The 21,781-nt window shown below is 36.1% G+C and overlaps 1 protein-coding gene across 1 annotated transcript; it reads right to left on the reverse strand.

Annotated features, from left to right (window-relative positions):
• Positions 1-664: 664 nt before the first annotated feature.
• LOC130988750 (uncharacterized) lies at positions 665-17,375 on the reverse strand. Its single transcript, XM_057912695.1, has 30 exons — positions 17,249-17,375; positions 16,682-16,799; positions 16,198-16,347; positions 15,375-15,532; positions 14,964-15,008; positions 14,291-14,369; positions 14,144-14,211; positions 13,679-13,791; positions 13,141-13,323; positions 12,414-12,617; positions 12,112-12,328; positions 11,951-12,025; positions 11,537-11,871; positions 10,823-11,012; positions 10,479-10,722; positions 10,055-10,391; positions 9,737-9,917; positions 9,475-9,612; positions 9,026-9,290; positions 8,507-8,917; positions 7,400-7,854; positions 5,732-5,868; positions 5,469-5,650; positions 5,014-5,370; positions 4,596-4,721; positions 4,435-4,500; positions 2,525-4,347; positions 2,167-2,446; positions 1,392-2,087; positions 665-1,158 (listed from the first exon to the last, which is right to left on the reverse strand). Exons 2-30 carry the CDS (start codon positions 16,736-16,738, stop codon positions 763-765), a joined length of 7,968 nt encoding a protein of 2,655 aa, XP_057768678.1. The 5' UTR covers positions 16,739-16,799; positions 17,249-17,375; the 3' UTR covers positions 665-762.
• Between the last annotated feature and the right edge of the window lie 4,406 nt (positions 17,376-21,781).

Here is a 21,781-nt window from a genome sequence, read left to right on the forward strand (position 1 = left end):
TGTGTTTGTTGGCGGCCAGAGATGAAGGGAAGTCGGCGACCACCGGAGATGAGTTTGGCAATGGATGAAAGTGCATGTTGCCGGATATGAGTGTATCGTGTTTTTGTCTGTGTATGTATGTGTTGTCTCTGTGTAAATCGATTTGGAAGACAATTTGGAAGACACATCATTGCTACGTGATTTTTTAATATCACCGGAAAACAAATCGGTGCAAAAATTAAATACGAACTAAAGTTAGTGTATAAAAATGAATTTTTCTAAGTTCGTGCTAGATTTAGATTTCGATCAAAGTTGATGTATTACATGCATTTATCCCTAAAATAAATAAATAAATTTGGATTGGACATCAAATCTATGAGACCTCCTATCATGATTCAATTGGTTCAACAGTTATGTTAAATAAATAAATAAATAAAATACTCATTTTGTCCCCCAATTTAGTATATTTCCATTTTACTTCGTTCTCCAATTTAATAATTTTTTTTAATTTTTAATAGAAGTACTCCTCACAACCCTATAAAATGTGGATCCATTATTCTACTTTAATAACTTTAACACTCTTATAAAGATGAGACCCTTATTTCACTCACAACACACTCAAGTATTTTATTAAAACTCATGTAATTCTCAAATGGATACTAAATTGGAGGATGAAGGGAGTACATCATATAAATATAAAAATATTCATAACTTGATAATTTATAATGTAAAAATCCATAAAATTCACAAGAATTAAAAAAACCAAAAGAAATGGAGTATATATTATGTAGCCATTTTCATGGAGGTGATCTTCCTTTTCTTGTAAGCTTGATGCTTGGCCGCAATCCTGAGCTTCCTCTTGGCATTTCGTGTTGGATTCACCACTGCCATCACCTTCTCTGCTTGTTTCCTTTTGTCACGCTTCGCCTTTATATTTTTGCGTATCTTGCTGTAGATTTGGACGAAATTCTGCACTCCGATGATGTCTCTTATGCTTTCGCTCACCTCTTGCGCTTCTTGTTTCAGATCATCTGAAATAACTTGACCTGTGTAGCCTTCGCAGACCCTGTACAATGGCAACAACAGCTGATACGCAAAGCTACGGGCATCATCAGATACCCCGTAGCAATCCAGGAGTTTTGGCGATATTGATTTGTAAAACTTGAACACGATTTTCATCTGCAAGAAAGATCAATCAGAAAACGTGAAGCGAATGTAAAGATTTTTGTTTGAAATAATGCAGATAGCCACAAAGAATGTTATTTTCTAGGGAAATTGTCAATTTTGGACCTAAAAGTTTTAACAAAATATGAAATCCAGACCACTTTCAATATCATGATAAATGTAGCTTGGTATCAAATCTAGAATGGACTCAATATTATAAAATGTAGTCTAGATTTGATATCTTGTACCTGATTGACCTCCATCTGAAAGGTAAGCTTTCCCATTCTCTGGAGCAAATAGGAAATAAAGGGATGCTGGTTTTGATCATGTTCACCACTGGCATCAGAAATATAGGATTGAAGGGTTCTCTTTCCTTTTCTTGGATCAAGAACACCAAAAGCTTTAAGGAAACGATCTTTGTCGGCGTTGTCCAGGTTGGACCAGAAACTAGAAACATCCGTGTTCTGTAACGAGGAATGTAGAGCTGCAACTGAGAAGACAAGGTTTTGCATGATAATGATGCCAGTTTTGTGGTCGTCGTTGAATGGCACCTTCAGTTGACAGCATAAAGAAACAGCTATATGGAAAAGTATGCTGGGTTTCATGAGGTGGAATGCTCCTGCTGTGACTTTGGTTACTGCGGCGAAGTAGGAGGACAGAATCCGGCATGATATGTTTCGCAACCATATGTGAGGATGCAACAGGAATTCACACATAATTTCCCAAATATCCTCGAGCTCACTATCGATGAACATGTCATGAAATTGGCTTAGGATCTTCTCTAACATAACCAACGAATAATATGCCTCCTTCCAGAATGGAATAGCTGGATCATCTTGACTCGCACTCACAGCAGACTGAAGAATGTTTCTCATTGCTGGAACTACTCTAATGAGGTGCAATTGAAATCTCTTTCCAGTAACTTCCACTAGTAAACCCAAAACCTGTCAAGCCAAATCACAGAGTGGTACAAATTAAGAGATGAATAAAAGTTTATTAAAACAAATTTTCATACTGATCTACCTGTGCCGCAGCAGCCCGTAGGCTCAGTTTTCCATCAAGGTACCAGGAAAGGCTATGCTCAAGTATCAAGTGAAGAGAATGAGAGCTAACATGCCGAACAAGACACGTTATTGCAGCAGCAGACATGGAACGCACTTTTCTTTCATCATCATTCGCCAAACACATGACCAAATGTACAAACAGTGTTTGGGATTGTGCATCTACATCATTCCGTGGAAATTTTAATATAATAGCATGGAGCATCTCTAGGACAGATTCCCTCCCACTGGAATGCTTGTAACTGTAGGAGATATAGGTCAAACAAATTATGATTACATACGAATATCAGAAACACACACACCAAGTTCTCGGAGTTTACCTCAAATTTTCCATTAAGAAATTTAGATGGTGTTGCTTGAGCTTCTGAGAAAGATGATAACCAAGTAAAAACTGAAGCAAGATTTGCCTACACTTCTTACGGATAGGCTCATCTTGACTTTGTACCATTAGTTCTGCAACAATCCGCACAAGATCATATATCTCAGGAACAACCAGCTTTCGGTGTATGATAGCCTTCAACAGTGAAAGGGCGATGAATGAGGGGCTTTTAGCAAAATCAACAAACAATGGAAACTGGATCAGCATACGCAATTGATCAGCTGAAAGTGTGACTCTCTTGCTTCGTAGAAGCGTTGTTAACAACTTCATACATGACTCCGCCAGCTGACTGTTAACATTGACTGAACCTTGTGCTATAACCAACAAAGAGTTCTTTATCTTGTCAGCTTGCGACTGAAGTGATGGCAATGGCAGACTTACTATCAAAGAGAAACATCTAAATGCAGCTGTTATAATGTTATCATACTTGGAACTCAAACATTGACCCAATAAACTGACAAAAGGGTCAAGCAATGATATAAGTTGACCATCCTCAGGGTTAGGCTTCAGTTTTTTCAAGTAGTTATGCAAGACTCCGAGAGCAAATGCAGTTATCATATGAGAAAATTGTCGATCGACATTCACTAATCTCTTGGATGCAACTGTTTGGACGCTCTCATCATCTCTATTGTCTGCCCAGGAAATAGAACCATTTGCGTGTTCATTACATTCATCGCCAGTTCCATCTCTAATGAGGCAATATGAAAATATAAACAGCTCAGTCTGTTCCACCGATGGATTACATTCAATACCAGCAGCTACGTGATATAACATGTTCTCCAATTTTAACTTCAGCTTCTGGGTGAGCTGCTGCTTATGCAGATGAACTGTAACAGAGGAAACAAGTTTCAAAGCATGAGTTTTGAAAGTGACATTCTGGGCAATCAATTTTAGAGTTTCATAAGATTTCTGCTTTCTTGTCTCTTTCATTTTAGAAGCGATTTTATCGACCTCTTTCTCATCAGAAACACCCCCAAGAATATCATTCTCTACAACAGAAAGGAGGTCCCCTAAGCAATAATCCAACTTTCCACCAATGGAACTTGTGAGGAACTGAGACAGCAAGAAATTGAGTGTGTATCCTAGCACATGTAATTCATAGCCTCTCTTCAGTATTCCCTTCAAGACTTGGACAATAAACTGCAAATACTCCAATCCTAATTCCTTTAAGCAAGCAGACAATGCAGACCTAGCCTCTTCACGTACACTTTCCAAGCGATCTTTTAGAAAATTCGAAATGCGGTGAACAACAGTTGGAAGTTGAGAGTCCATGATATCACCGGGTAGCAATTTTAGAAGTTTCAGTGCAACCAGGCTGATGTTAACATTGATCTTGCCAGAATCAGACACCAACAACTTCTGAATCTTGGGGAAAATATTTTTGTGCAAACTCTGCTGTATGACTGGTAGTTCACCCCGATCAGTGGTCCTAATCAGAGTTGATGAAGAGTTCATACCAATGGCATATGAATCAGGTGCATCAGAAGCAGATACGGTAGCTTTCTGGATCAAAGAGGATTCCTCAAAATGGAAATGATCCAGAATGGCACAGATAACTCGCGACAAAAGCTTTTGCTTATCTGGTTTTAGTGCCAAATAGCGAAAACATTTGGCTAGCAAGGCGTAGTACTGATTCCACTTCATGCAACCAGATATTGATGACAGGGAATCAATACATGCACTTCTTATGTGCTCATCCTTCCCATCTTGTGCATCAAACAGCATGCTGAACAGCATTGGTACAAACACTTGGTAGGTGATGACCTAGTAAGTTCGGAAAGATTAGTGATGTTACATAACAGAAATAACTACTATAGTCAGCATATGCAAAAGATAATTTGAAAAACATACCTTGGACAGATTCCCTGAACTGACAATGTTGCTAAAGCGAGAGAGTGCTCTCGCTCTCCTGTGTTTCTGCATTAAGGAAAATGACAAAAAGCACAGATCACATGAGTATTGCTCTCAGTTGAATATAAAGATATTTTCCAGAGAACTAGAAGAGGATTTACCTGTAAGTGTACTATGTTTTTGAAGAAATCTTGTTCAGCATCATCACTACAGAGGGCCCAATATGAATCAAGGTTTGCTTCCTTTGGAAGCTTCAGCACCATTTCCCGAAGCAAATCAAGCCAGACCTGAAACCAACAAATACATGTTAAAAGCAGTGTTGCTTCCAATTAACCTTAAATAAGATGATAGCTTGAGCAGGTATTTTAAATTTTATAGATCTGCCGTAATTAGATACTCCTTGTAACATTAAATCAGGCACTTGAAGGTTCTAATCTCAACATATCCTTGATCTGGATAGCACAAAAAATCCCCATGGACAACTCAGATTTGCAATTAGCAACTAGCATGCTACAAAAAGGAACCACCTAAGGATTGGCATAAAAATAAAAGAAAAGGAGAAAATATAAACTTCAATACCTTTCTACTAGCACCTTCCTTGTTCATTGCATTTCCCATATGTTTAAACAAAAAGTTGTTCACTATGGGCTGAATACTGGCTCTAGACCATATTTCGTCAGATTCCAGAGATCCACTTAGAATCTCGCCACAAAATTCAACAAAGGAGAGCAGTAATCTGAATGCACTTTGCCGTAATATCATTTCTTCAGATGACATGTCATTTACTGCATGAGCCAAGACTGGCAATGCATGCTCTTTCTCAATAGTATAAAAAAAATTCACATTAACCTTCTCATAAGCAGAGAGTACTTTGTCATAGTCAAGACCACCCATCTCCATTGCAGAGGTTGCATTTAGTTCACGAAGAACTTTTGCCTGCATGCAATAAAGACATAGGAGAAACTTAAAAACCCTTTCTTCAAGGGGGAAAGAACATAAATTATTTATGAGAATTATCTAGAGACTTGCACTACCAATGTTAACAAAGAAGAATCATTTGAAGCAACAGCATCAAGGACATCGCATATAGAGTTACGAATAGCCAAATCAGCTGAAATAAGAAGTGGGGAAAGCGAATTCAAGATCTTTTTACTGCTGCCACTTCCCAAGACTGTTACCACTCGGCCGATGATTTGCAATATATTGACGCAGGTATCTGCAAGATCAAAAACATCAGTTGGTAATAAATTCAAGATAATAATCATATTTTAGAAGATTGGAATGGTCAGAGGCTAACCAAAATTAAGGCGTTTCTTTGAAAGAAATGGGAGCAATATATCAACAAATGTTTCAGCAGCTGATGGTTCCTTCACATACTCTGATAACAAGTTGAAGATGGTCATATCTCTTTTTACCGGGAATTTGAGCAGAGGCCTACAGGAAAAAGGTCCACGGATGTTAGAAGATTAACTGAAAGGTCAAATATTCAGAGAAATTTCTCCTATATTTGGACAAATCCAGATTTCTATAATCCTATTGGGTTGAGAAGGTGTAGAAACTTCAAAAGAAAGTCACATAAATATTTAAACATCATAGACACAATAACTTGATCCAAAAACCGGAGTTAGTTAAATTTCAACGTAAAAAGAACCCTGCACCCACTGGTAAATGACATTTCACGTAATAAAAACACCAAGACTCAGATACATGTTACTTATAATTTATCAGCTTAATTCAGATTTAGCTCATGTTATTTTGAGATCCAGGCAATGGAAGGGTCAAGGGACCACTACTCTAGTTATAAGTTCTACAACAGCATCTTCTGTTGGATCTTTTTGTATGCTTAGGTAACTTCTGGGATATTTTCATCTCTCAATCCTAAACCAGAATCTCAGGAGTGTTTCAGACATACATTGAAGTGTTCTTTTGTGCAGTCCTTACATAAAAACTAGCCACAGAATAACAATCACAAACTGCAGATGTTTCTCTCTCCTTCACATGACTACCATAGCATGCAATGCTTTTAGATGCAGTTAAAGGTGATGTATACATATCAGAAAACCTACTATTTGATCAAAAGCCACTCCATGATCATACACTACATAAGGTGGTTGTAGGTTTACAGATTGTTCTATGAGTGTCAGAGCAAATGTATGATTATAGACTACATAAGGTGGTTTTGTTTATAAAATATGGAATAAACTACAAATTTCTAAGAAACTAAAATCATATTCACACAGCACTGCACTGGCATATTACTAAATTACTTAGTTAAAAACTTAAAACATGTATCTATAACCCCAATATATTAGTCCCTATCCAATTACAAACAAGTAGGCTGTAAGCCTGTAACAATAATTTACTTTTGAATTATTAAGAAATGACTCATGATAGTTCCATTACATCTCATTTTCCACTTATGGTTTGAACATGTTACCCAGCTTAGAGACTCTAGTGACTAACATGGTATAGGCTAGCCCCCTGGATCAATTATAGTATTTGAAGGCTATAACTAAAATCCAAAACCCACCCAATCATTAAGAAGGAACACGACTAAAAACACCTAAGTTTATACATTCTGAAAAAAAAAAAAAAAAAAAAAAAAGAAGAAGATATTATTAAGGATGCAAAGAATTCACCCAACATGATTCATATGAAAGTAAATATTGTCACTTATTGCAAAACTTTTCTAGAAGTCCACCATCCTAGTACAAAAGACATTTGAAAAGTAATCGAAACGCATCAAATCGGATGGACTGAATTATGTAGCCAGAAAATAAGACAGCCATTAAGCAAATATGAGTCATGTAGACAATAATAAACATATAAGGATAAAAAACGTCATGTCATAGCTTCAAGATAAAAGGGCAATCTTAGGTCATTAACAGAATAAATTAACACCAGCAAACAAACAATATTGGTGGGGGGGACACTTCCACTAACAAGGATGAGAAGACAGGAATACCTCTCAGTCGCATTTTCTTTGGTGAAAATACAATGCAAGCCGCGCATAAGCTCATTGAGATGAGGAAGAAAAACTCTTTTGACAGTGACATCTTGGCTATCCAGTGCATTATCAAGCTTCAACAAGTTTTTTACGAACTTCAAGATACAAGACAAAATGGATTTTGAAGCTGGTGGAACACTAAGCATGGAGAAAACGTCAGGCACAAGATTCTCCTCCTTCGATAATAGTGGAACAAGTTTGTAACTTTTACTCATTGCAAGAAAACAATTAAATAGTGAACTTGGCTTTTGGATACAAAGACCTTCCTTCTTAAATTTAGCAACCAAAGATTTTACTGATGTAAAGAACAGGTTCCAAAATGCATCTCCAAAATCATGATCATCGTACTTATCAAGAACAAGATATATGACCCTAAGGCTTAAGGACCTCAAGTCCCTAATTTGCTTCCTCTCCTGCAAATTGATAAATAATAGGTCAGTTCATTTTAAGTCCAATCACCCATGACCTCATGCACAAACTCAACCATGCACAGAAAACCATAAAATAAATAGTTGAGCCAATATCTAGCTCAAATATTTGAATATGACTGCACATAAAGCAATTACTAAATGTTAGGGAAGTCCCAAAGCAGACTAGAAATTAACAATAAAAATTAAAATTAATAAGAGTTAACTCGTAAACTTAAAAGATACTGTTCTATATTTGTCTTTCCTACACAAACAATACACGATTCCAAGCATCACTACCAGTCACACTTGGAAAACACTCCCTATTAAACAGATATAACCGTGAGGTGGCATGACACGAGTTATCGAGAAAATAGCCTTCTGATCCAACAATTTAAATGACTTAAAACATACTGACTGGATCACTTTCTTATTGTACAAGAGATGCAGGTTCAATAATAGATTGCAAAATCCGAGAACAACGAAAACATACTGCCAATTGTTTCAACAACTTAAATCTTTCTCACCACCAAATAGCATGCATGAGATAATTCCTGATACAACGAAAAAGGCAAATGCAGAAAAGAAAAGAGAAGGCTGAAATTAAGCAAAATAATCCGCTGGTACAGAAGCGGATAACTTCACTGCTTATTATTACCTTGATCTTATTCTCATCATTGACTTGAACCTCGGAATCTTGACTGCCAAGAGCTGATGTGCAGCTAGATGAGATGAGAACCACACATGTCATCAGTAGATTAAGAAAGGGCTTAAGGCGAGATTCATCAAAAATTGCCAAAATATCTTCAACAACGTGCAGGAAACCATATTTCTTTTTCCAAGATAGAGTTTCTATGCTATTTGAGGTCAAATGCATCAAAATATGAGATGCATCAATCTTGAAGTTAGGACTCTTGGACGGTGCCCAGACAATTTTGCTGATTTCATCACCACCATGAGAGACAGGAAGTAAGGGCTTAACTATTAACCAGAAGAAAAGAGGAAGCTCGTCAAGATCAAGCTCTGCCAAAAATTCCAAAACTGCCTTTCGATGATGTACGCATGCATTCTGAAAAGGCGAAAGCACCTCATTGAGATTTACATTATATTATAGAAAATTTAAGTGAAAACCACACATAGAGAGTTATGAGCATGCCACATGTTTTATATAAGTTACCTTCTGGGTACCAAGCATTTTCAAATTTCTAACTTTGGGTGTTAGTATCCGTACGACTACAGGCACAAGAGAAATTCTATGTTGCTCATCAACAGAACCCATTGAGGTTCTGGATAAGCTCCACCTTGCAAGCTCATCCCGCAGATCTTTTGCATTAACTAGATTTTTCAAATTCTTGCTGTATGGAAGTAAAAAGTCATCCTTCCAGTTCAACAAGCAATCAAGAACTTTCATCTGTAAATCAGCATCATTTTGATCAAGAAGCCTGCAGTACCAATACGAAAAGCCCAGATCAAACACAAAAGGTAAGATATTAGTAATGTGACAAAAAATAGGGACAATGAACAAACTTGGCGATACTTATTACTCCTATGTCTTAAATAAAAAGTGAAGACAAAAGATACATAAAACACTACCAATCTAGCACTGCAGCCACTTATATAACCAACCTGTACAGAAGAACATCTCTCAAAAATCGACCTTGATAAAAAGCCCTAGGATTGGGCAACAATCTGAACAAACTTAACCATTCTTTAAGAACGCCCTTCCATTCTTTCCCTTTATGATCCAGTGCAAAAGATTCAACACTGCAAAAAAAATTGAGACATAAACTTACACATGGTCAACTAAAAAACAATAATATATGATGATAATTTCATACAAACAAGAAGAATCAGCAAATATAAAAGAAAATAATAAACATAAAAGCACCTTGTGAGTTCTTCAACACTGTAACCCAAAAATTTAAGAAATAGAGGTACTATTTGGCGAGAGTGAGATTCAACTATTGAAGGAACATTCTGTAAAGACTGAATCAAGAGGGACAAAATTGTTGCACATGGAGTACTGTCAAATACACGAATGATATCAGACCTGAAGCATCCAATCAAACCTACAAAATTAACCCAGAGTCAAGAGTTACTTGGGTTTGCAGCAACATAAGTAGTTATGATGTGGGAAGCTTATGTGGCACAAATGCAGTTCCATAAGAGACAAGAGACAAGGCAGAAACACAAGAAAATAAATTACCAGAGTCCTCAGTAGAGTCAATATCGCCTCTATCATGTTTGTGATGAGATGCTAGAAAATCAGATTGACAATGTTCGAGATAATTAATATATCTGGTCCACACGATCCCAAAATATTGGCCTACGAGGACATTGAGACACTCTAAAGCTGGATTCCAGATATCGCTAAATCGGTTATGAAGTATGCCAAAAATTCCATTTAAAGCTGCAATTATATACTGATCAGCAACTCTATGAGCACTCAAACTCGTCTGTAATTTAGAAATTCGTCGAATAACTGTGCAGCTTGTTGCAATTGAAATAGCAGTCTCTTCAACAGAACTGAGTAGTCTAAGAACCTATGATACCACAAAAAAATATATGATGAATTCGCATCTGACACGTGATATTATATAGAAGGCCGAAATTATGTAAATGAATCTTACATTATTATCAGGCCCATCCACTAGACTAGTCTCAGAGACATCAATTCCTGGATTATTTTCAACAGGCTGTTTCTTATCTGAATTTTGATCATGTATAGATTCATAATGGCACAGTATGCACAGGGTAGAAAGGCGGATCTCTCTATTGGAGTGGCTTAGATTGTCAGAGAAAATGTCTAGAGCAGCCAGTGAATTTCCAACTATATGCTCCGGAAGATACAATCGACCTTTCCCATGTGATGCGCTGAAAGACCAGAATATAGTGCCATGTCAAGAGGAAGTGTTATGCATTTAGGAGAAAGCAGAGACAATATATAAATTTATCGGGAAAATATATATCTTACTCAGAGACTGATTTCAAATGATCTGCTACAGCAGATAATATGTGAGGTGACAGCCTATATCTTTTTGCAAGATCCAAGAATTTTGTCATTGTAGACTCTTTAATACCCCTCCTAGAAGCCAACTTGTTATAAGAACACAATGCGGCCCCAAGCAAGCTATACCAAGTATTTTGTTGGAAGCCTGCAGGCTCTACAAAAATATCACATGCATATGTATCATTAAGCAAATAGCAAATAAACAGATAGAACAAATAAACAACACAAGATCTTTCTAGAAATAAATTGGCAATTCAATTACAGTGTGCTCAATTGTGATGCAAAAATGAACTTGAAAACTTAACCATAAATGATCTTTACTTTTAGGGCTTGTTTGCTATGTAGTACGGGAAAAAGGCTTGATATACTTGACTAGGATGTTTTTAACCATATAAGGTATCGCATCATGTTTGGTAGGGATGTATTAGAACATCTACAACATATAATCCATTGTTTGGTATGATGTACTAAATTATACTCCCTCTGTCCCAGATTAATATGCTCGCTTTCCTTATACAGACGTCCCAATTCAATAGGCTCATTTCCTAAAATAAAAACTACAATACCCCACAATATATAATGAATACCCTCAACGTAATATCATATATTACACACTATGCCACAAAAAAACCACTCTCTCCTAACACAAAATTGAATAGGCATTGGTTAATGACTTACTCGATTCCACCATAAGAAGCTTGTCAGTTGAATTTATGAACTCCATTAACAAGGATGAACTTTCTTGGCCATCTGCTAAATGAGAATAGCAGCCAATAACAGCCCATAAGACAGCCAACTTATTTTTTTGAACAGGATGCAAATTCCCTTTTACAAAAATATTGATTTCCTTAATCCAGTGATGAAGAGTCTCTTCAAAAAATACAAAGATCCTTGAGAACTCCTTGGATTTCCCATCCCAAAAGCTAGAGCCAGTCGCTTCCAGTTTCTCACAGAACTTCATCATTAAATACAAGACTTCTTCATCATACATTTTTATTAAATTATCAAATGCACTGCAATCAAATAAAAAAAAATTAGATAAAGAATGAAGATTCAGAAGAAATAAAAATAGCAGGAAGCTATTAAAGTTACCGCATTATATTTGTTCCAAAGACATGGTAAATACTGGGGTCCAGTGTTAGAAGATCTCCAATGAAAATCAGTAGACTGTAGCAAAGAATGTGTGAGAATCACAAAGCAAAGAGAGCAGATAACAAAATAATTATATGAAAAAGATAAGTTGAAAGCAATACCTTTCACTTGCTATATCAAACACCAACTCCCACTGTAAACAAACTCGCAGCAAAGCAGACATATTCTTAGAACTGGAGAGACCACCAATTACACAAAGCATTAGTTGCATAACTTTTTCAATAACTTGGAAGTGTGGGTCCACATTCTTCATGGTAAGACATGGAACAAAAAAAGTTTCCACTAGCTTGCCGATAAGTTCGATCAATGTTTCAGAATCTGTAGAGAAATGAGAACAAAACTTATATAATACCGCAAATCAGTAAATGGAAGTTAGAAAGAAGGTAAGCCACTTGAAGCCCACCTGCAATTTTGGCAAGATAATCATTTTGCAAAGTAGAAACAAGCAGGGCCAAAAGGCGAGTCAGGTGTTTAGAGTTCCCGTTTGTCAAAGACTCTGTTATCTTTTCCATCAAGCATTTTGATATGAAAGAATGTTCCACTGGATCCAGCTTGGCGTGCAGTCGCTCAAAGGTCAGGACAAGAACTTCAAGAACAGGTCTTGAGTCTGGATGTGAGCATTATATTTATGAATAGATCAAGGAATTACAAAATGAGGGACAAAGGAAATGGTAAATTCATAGGATGTAATAAGATAATGTTATACCAAGATCATGGGAAGCCAAAGTACATCTCTGTCACAACTTCAAAGGGGTATACTGTGTATCCAGATCTTTTGACACTCAGAATTTACTAAGTTATCCAATGTGCTTGTTATATTTAAACAGGAAAATACAAAATCTTTGTGAACTGGCAAATTTTACAGCATCAATATCAAGAACAAAGCCACTATTTTTTAATTTTGAAAAAGATGGCGAAAGACCCAATTTGCATTTTTCTAATCAGAATTTGCTAGTAATATTCCACAATTAAAGGCTAGCCAACTTTCAAAGGAACTGTGATCTAAAACGGCAACTCATTCAACTAAGGAGTTGACACTACAAACAGTAGCAAAATGTTGTGCTAATTGCTTGCTAAAAGAATTTCTGAGTCAGAACCAAGCAGTATAAGATCATGCAAAAATTACAAACCTTTAACCCTTTGACCATTGATATTGAAGGAAGATTCATCAACCAGAAGTGCCAATAATGTCTCAGCCGTTGAGTGCAATCTTGACGAGGTACTTCTCATAGCATGAGATAGTAGCGCACTAACCCCAGATTTCCTCATTTCCGATGGTTCCTCAACAACTTCAGTCATAAGTTTCAGAATACCTGCTCGACATATGCAATTAAAAATTGATCTCTCCTAAATAAACAACCTACAAACAAACAGAAGTACTAAAGAGCACACATAATTCGTCACACTTTTTTTTTACTATTTGATAAAGATTAAGAGTCAAAAACAGAATGGGCTAAACATAAAATATCCCCATCATTCCTTGCATATAGCATATATTAAATAATTTAAATGCTCTAATATGAGAGGGGAAGTCAGATGAATGGATATATTATGCAATGCATATACACCAAGTACTAATCATTCACATATACAAAGACTGAAGCTCACTCTTGGGAGTATTATTAAGAGAAAAACTAATGACAAGTTCACCAGGAATAAACATAATACATTTCTTTAGTTGCTGAATTCGCGCCTTCCTTTTTCTTAAAAAATATGACACTGACTCGGCCATCAATTCTTGAACACAATCTTTAGGGTAGTATCGTAAGCTTTCCGTGATTCTGTGGAAGAGTACAACATGAATAGAGAAAGCAAGTGAAGAAATAAAAAATTAAGCATGTAAGAAATCCAAAAATATTAACCCTTTCAAAATTGGATATGCTTTCTAAGGGACAGAGAATCCCTAGTTAGTCTTTGATGGGAGTAGCCCAGAAATCATAAAAATCATGCATAATCATATGACATCTATAGGCAATCCATAGACATAGACATCCATGGACATAACACAGTTCTTTCAGTGTGCTCCCATATTAAGTTATATGCTATACTTCACACAAAAATATCATGACTTCGGAAGTGAATGACTGATCAAATAAAATTAACTCTTGGCACCATGAATGCAAATATTGCTACCTGAGAATATGGTCGATTGTAAGATACTTCTTCAGATTTCTCATTACATGTGACCATGATGTGAATATCTGCAGCAAGAACAGCAACTTCGTATAAAATGTTTCCAGAATAAATGAATGACAGATACACATATTGAGACTGTTATACCTGCTTAATGATCTCTGGGTCCTTATCAGCACCACTTTGAAGAAGCAATTCCAAAGAATCAAGAATTCTTGAGAGAAATCTAAAAAATAAGGATGCAACAAACTAAAGTGAGTACTTAAAGACAGTAAATGGAAGAAAAAGGTCGAAAAAATAATACTCCTTCCGTCCCATAAGAGTGTGCCCTTATTTCTATTTTGGGACGTCCCACAAGAGTGTGCATTTGCCATTTTTGGACACTACCCCACCACTAACTCTTTATTTCTTACTCTTATTTTATAATAAAGTGAATCATTTTTTCAACTCTCAATACACTCATCTAACATTTTATTAAAACTCGTGTCACCAAAAGTAATGCACACTCTTGTGGGACGGAGGGAGTATATAGTTGGAGCATCCATTCTACAATTTTAACCAGATAGTCTGCCAAGGGTCATAGATAGACCAGGAAAATGAGTTGTTTCCCTGTCTCCACTCAGACCCAACCCACGCTATCTGGAATTGCAACATATATTACATGGCATTAGATTATTTTTGGCGCACCAAAAAGAGTTACACCAAACTGTACTTGAGCTTGAGCAAACTATTGCAAAATAAATCGCATCTAGAAAACATTACAATAAGACCAATGGATTTTGAGAGATTGAGAAACATAAATGGAAAAAAATGAACTTACGGTGTAAAATCGCCCAAGAGATCTTCAGATAAAGCAGGAATCAGCCTTGCAGACAAAAAGGAAATGCCAACAAGAAAAGAGTAAGGTCCTCAGACATAACAAAAATATAAGGAACATAAACTAACAGAAAGTAATGCTGTATCAGTATTATAAATACAGGAACTTGACCACGAAAGATACATAGAAGTTCATCAACCCAAGAATTTAAGCCAATTACAAGATTAAATCAGCATAAAAGAGGTCAGCAGCTGCAGCAATGCCTTGATATTAAATAAAGTATTTACATAAAGGGAAATGTGCATACATGCACTGACAAGTTAAATGTAGTTGATTAGAAGAAAAGTGAGCCCTCATTCCCCATCTCATCCAAGAAAGAAATAAAAAAGTATATGTCATCTAGTAGATAAGTACCTCAATATTGGCTCAAGTGAGAGCCTCTTTTCCATTTTCAAGACAGACAGAAGGCTTGATACAATCAAATCCTTCTGCAAGATAATTAGAGGAAGTGTTTGTACCAGAGGAAAAATCTCCTCGTAAAATGATATAAAATCTTTGGCAGTGTTCAGCTCCTGTCATGACGAAAGTTGCAGACCAAAGATATCAAACACTAAGGGCATACCACATGATTATCAAAATAGCTCATTATCAACTGAGTTATAGAAGAATTACTATGACCCCTTAATATGGAGGAATACAAGATATGTGAAAATTAGAAAAAACTGATGCAGTTTTGCATGAAAGAACAAGTTGCCGAATGTTGTGAAGGATGCGGCAGGAAAAGTAAGTATCCAAAAGAGTATAAGACTGTTGTACGGATTCTATATGAGTAAAGAATTGCTTATATCCTAGCAGTCAATGGAGTTGTCTAACTCTTTTGGGTATATCTTATGCACTTGAGTCAAAGCAATTAGTGGAATTAAATCATTTTTGCTAAATGGTAAAAGACATCAATGAAGAATCAAGAAAGATCGTGTAGTTACAACCATGTTAAATTGCATGCAGATTAGTTAACTTCCAACCATGTAAAATTTCAGGTAGGTGTACAAAAGGCTGAAGTTTGTAATTCACTAATTCTCAATCCAAAGAGCCCGTGATCTCATCCATCTGTCAGTTGGAAGTAGAATCATATTTTTCCAACATACATCATATACGGCTAATATAACAATATTCCAAAAACCCAAAGAACAGGGTTGCTAAAACAGTAAAAAAAAAAAGAACATATAAAGAGACATACTCTGCATTCTATAAGACAGTCGCGGAAATGGGACGAGCCTTCTGAGGTCTTATCTTTCAGTTTGTCCTCTCGTTTCTTATCTTTGTTGAGACTTCGGTACACATCTCTACCTATGTTGATTTCCTCAACTCCATGTGAAAACGTCTTGAACTAAACCACAGAGGAAAAACATTAATCAAGTAGCACAAAATGATAAAGCATTGAAAATTCAATTCTCCCCCAACATTGCAGCTACGAATCATAAACTCACAATACAACCATCAAACTATAACTATCACAAATCACACATACAAGAACTAAAAATTCCATAAACTCACAATACAACCATCAAACTATAACTATCACAAATCACACACACAAGAACCAAAAATTCTGTTCACGTGAACTTACAACGAAAAAATTCCATAAACTCACAATACAACCATCAAATAACTATCACAAATCACACATACAAGAACCAAAAATTCTGTTCACGTGAACTTACAACGAAGCGGCCGCGGCGGAGGCAAGTGGAGTCATTGTAAGACTTTACTGCCGCCATGAAATTCTTATGCTGGTCACCGGTTGCCTTGATTGCTGCTTACTGAGAGCTCCGGCGACGCCTTGCATGCAAGTCAGGGTTTTAGATTTGGACAAATTCTATTTTTTGGTCTATAGTAAGCCACTACTCATTTTATTTATTTTCAATTTTATAGCAAAACAATTTAAAAACATACAAAATTCGGTAAGAATAAAATTCTTTTCTTATTTTCTTCTTTTCAAATTTCAAAGCAAAATAATTTAAAAACATACAAAATTCCGTAAGAATAAAATTCTTTTCTTATTTTCTTCTTCGTTAATCTTTTCAGTGTGAGTTCTTTCTTCCATCTTATTTGTTTTACTCGATTATTTTCTTATTCCTCTATCACTTTTTCTTCTTATTTTTTTGATCCTTTTCTTCTTCTTATTCTGAAAGTACTAATTTTTGCACTTCTTAAAATAATTTGTTCAATTTTCTTCTTCTTCTCCAACACTTTACTTCTTCACCAGCATATGTTGCTTGTTGCCTTACCAGGACCAAAATCGGTGGTTGTAGCGTAGAAAATCAACTACGATAGTGGTACGCGCGTTGGACGGCGTCGCGTCGCGATGGGGTTTAGTGGCTCTAGACGACAGCGCGACTTGGCGAAGCTGTGATGATGAGATGAAGAAGCACGACAACAACAACGAAACGAGTAGCAGCAGCGGTGATGTAGCGGCAAATCGGTGATGGCGCTTGTCCGGCGGCGACGTCTGGGTAGTATACTACGCATGAGAATATTAATAGTTTAATATTAATATCAATCTATATATATAGATAAACACAGATTTGGTATTAGGTTAAGTTTTTAAGTATTGGTTAATGGGTATTCATCAAATATTTTCTCAATAAATAAATAAAAATTATTTATAAAAATCACTTTATATTCTTATTTAGTGATGAGTTCAATTATTAAATAAATTAGATATTGATTTAATAACAAAATAGTTTATTTGAAAGAAAATAGAAGTATAAAATACTTAAAATTATGTTTACAATATTATTTATATTTTTAAAATATTTTTTATTCCTATAGTTAATTGATGAACAAATCAATATATTTTGCATAATCTTAATATTTGTCTATATTATTTGAACTTAATTATGGATAATTGGATATTCTATTATACACAAGAAATTCGATAAGATATTCATATTGTGTAACATTAGTGGTGTAACTCGTCGAAATTTGACGGGAATTACTTTATGTTATAATTTAAATTACTCTATATTATTTTTATGTAATAAAATTATTTGTATATATATTATTATTTTAATTAATTTAATTTGATGTGACACATTTATTTTTGCCAGTTAAATGTCAAAGTCTAGTTGAAATAATAGAAGTATCATTTCATATCAACTTTTATTTGATGAAGTTTTGAGAGCCACAAGCTCTAAAGAGCTCTTTTATTTGATGACGGGCATAGACATTTATCAATATCACTAAATAATTTTTTTTCTAAATTTTTATTCTCTTATTTTTTATATTAATATTTATTATGTAATTGTTTGAATTTCTATTAAAATGGGTAAATTATGTGCGTGGGTAGTGAACACTAATCACTACACATTTTTATGATGAGAACAAGTAATAAAATTATTTTTTATATATCAAATTCAAATATATGGCTTCGATATAATATGGTTTCATTTACTATAACTATAAAAATAATTAAAGTGATTACCCATCGAATTTAGACAGGTTACACACTAGTTTTCATTTAAAGAGTTTTGTTAATAATTAGCCACCTTAGTATCATTTCGGAAATGGTTAATTGTATCAAAATACCTGACCTTTTTTCCAAAATTTGGTTTTTGACAAACTTTTTAATTGTAGCAAAAATTTTAGCTACGTTTCAATTTATTGCAATGTCCGTCCCGCGTATATTTCCGGCCAAATCCATTCATTTCCGGCCAATTTATTTTAGCTACGTTTCAATTTATTGCAATGGATTTGAGACGATAATGTTTCATTACCCGACACGACATGCCACCTAAGCTTTATGGAGGTCCACCTCAGCATGGATTTGGCCGGAAATATACGCGGGACGGACATTGCAATAAATTGAAACGTAGCTAAATTTTTTGCTACAATTAAAAAGTTTGTCAAAAAACCAAAATTTGGGAAAAGGTCAGGTATTTTGATGCAATTAACCCTTTCGGAAAAATATGTTAAGAAAATACTATCCAGTATGTGTATCAGAAAGCTTCTAGCTTATTAAGAAAAATGAAAACCAAAAACCTTGTCGTATTTTCATAAAAAAATGAAGGGTTAATAGCCGAAAAATACATGAACTATCACCGGATTTGCATATTGCACACGACCTTTAAAATTAGCCCCAGAATACATTACCTTTTAATTTAGTTATAAATTGCACACAGCGAAATTTCCGATCACTCTTAAGTTTGACCGGCGATGACGTGGACAATATTTAACATTACATGTCGTACTCGTGGCTTTTTTTTACACGCTGGCAAGCCACGTGGGCAAAACGACGTCGTTTTGATAAGAAGAAAAAATAAAAAAATAAATAAAATTAAAAATGACTCATGGCCTTTCTTGCGCCTCCTCCAGCGGCGACTTCTTCTTCAGCGGTTCGCCGGCCCAGGAGGAATCTTGCGTCCTCGTTGGAGACTCGATGGCGGAGGTCGGCGTCCTCGTTGGGCTCGTCATCAGATCTGGGGATCTGAGGGAATTGAGTTGGGGGCACTACGCCTAAGCCCTAGATCTACATGTTGCGACCGTCGCCGCCACCTCCCTCTGTCCACCGGCGACCGCAGCGAGCTACAGCCGTTGCCCTCGCTCCGCGGCTCCTCTTGTCTCCCTCACAGGCGCGCACGCACGGCCAACCACCGCCAAGCCCAGCCCAAAGCCCCCTTCTCTCCACACTCCGGCGACAACAATGGCTTCTTGCCGCCGCCGCTGCGCCGTAGCTCAGATTTCCAGCAACGACGTAAGAATCACCCACAAACCCGTCTCTAATCCCACCGCCGTGATTCTCACCTTCAACCCCAAGGCACTCAACAATCAACAATCAACAACCCCATCTCCCTCCTCGCCGCCGCCGGCGCCACCCCCCAAACACAGATGAAGTGCCTCCACCGCTTCCGATCCACCGCCTCGGCTCGATTTTAGAAATTAGCGTTTTGGTGGATTTGTGTTCCTTCAACGATTTAGAAATTAGCAGGAAGCATAGAAGCGATTTGGTGCACTGGATCGTGTTCCTTCAGCAATTTAGAGAATAGCATTTTTTTATTTATTTATTTATTTATTTAAAAAAGTTTTACAAAATGGCGTCGTTTTACAGGATCACCGGTGCGTCCACGTCTGCAAATTCCGGGAGACACGTCATCTAGGATTTAAGGGATGGTCAACGCATGTGCAAATTGCAATTAAATCAAAAAGTGGTGTATTTTGGAGCTATTTTTTAAGGTCATGTGCAAAATGCAAATTCGGTGAAACTTCATGTATTTTCCGGCTATTAACCCAAAAATGAAAACCAGAAATCTAATATCACACTCTTATCTTTATCTTTTATTTTACCATGCGGCTTAATAAAAGTATTCAATGAGCTCTTGAGAGCTTCTGGCTTATTAAGAAAAAATAAAATTGAATTTTTGATATCTTGTATCATGTATCATTTTGAATTTCATTGGAGTATATAATGTGATTTCTTTTCTTCTGTACTATTTCTTTTCTAAAAGATGACTTTATTCTACTCTCTTTGTTTGATCTTTATTCATTTTTTGTAGTTTCTTATATTCTTTGTTTAACATAGATTAAGAGTAGTTTTTGATTGATTTTTGTCCCCTCTATCTAGTAACATATACATGTATTTGTTGAAGCCGCTAGGCACTCCTATTGCAAAGGCGCATGAACTATATCTATATATTTAGGGCGCGTGTGGTAGCCCTGAAATGGGCATATTATATGCTTAGCAGGTCTTTTTTCAATGTTTGGTAGCCCACTAAATTTTGAGAGCAGGCCCGTCTAAAAGTCAATGGCCCGCTCCTAAACACTGTTCCACCATTGAAATGAAACCAGCCAAATGGGTCGGTTAGAAATTAAATGCTTGAACAATAATAATTTCCATTATGATTTTACCCTTCGAAATCTACAAATTCAAACATCAAAATTGAGGGCGGTCTTTTTTTTTCAAACAGAAGTCTTTGGATATTGGAGTTCGTGGGAGGGAGCTTCATATTTTGGGCGAATGCGAAGAAGGTGAGCCGGATTATGGGCATTTCTGTTGTATGTTCGAACTATTTTCTTCAATTCTATGTATCAGCACACGGCGTTTGTAATCGCAGAGGTGTAGTGGTTAGGGTTTTATTTTTACTTCGTCTGAAATAAGGTCTTTCTTTTCATTTCAATCATCTATATTTGAGGCATTCATATCGAATGTATTGAATTCTCCTAAAATATCATTAATTCATTGCAGCGTTGCTGGAGGGAAGCCACTGAATTCGAGCTACGATCGTCGTGCCTCTGCTACAAAAGGTATGACAAGTATAAGAATTGTGATACTGCCTCGGCAAAAAGGTGAAGCAATTTCCATTATTTCCACAAATCTTAGTTCACGTTAAGGCCATATTATGAATTGAGATAGAATAATTACAAAAATGGATGAATATTGTAGTAGAAAGTTGTGTGCTCTACGTGTAATGCCCTGTCTTGTAGGAGTATTTTATTCTTGCCATCTTTTTGTTGTGTTATACATGTTACCTAATCTCATGTCTTCTCTTTGAGTTGAGCCCTAGTTTTTTCAATTGTGAAGGTTACAGATGCCAATTTCTAAGCATGAGAGTGAATATTTGTTGTTGGTATTGGAGAAAATTTATCTTGTGCTTCAATGTCAGCTTATCGTTGTAGTCGACTTGGTAACTAGGATTAAAACAAGAAAGAGAAAATGCAACGAAAATGAAACGCGATATAGTATGATTGAAAGAAGGCCTGCCCAAATTGGGCATTTAACTAAGATTACAGGGGTGAGTGATATCGATTGTATTTCGAACTTGCGT

Source organism: Salvia miltiorrhiza, chromosome 6, assembly GCF_028751815.1.
Source record: "Salvia miltiorrhiza cultivar Shanhuang (shh) chromosome 6, IMPLAD_Smil_shh, whole genome shotgun sequence".
Classification (NCBI taxonomy): domain Eukaryota; kingdom Viridiplantae; phylum Streptophyta; class Magnoliopsida; order Lamiales; family Lamiaceae; genus Salvia; species Salvia miltiorrhiza.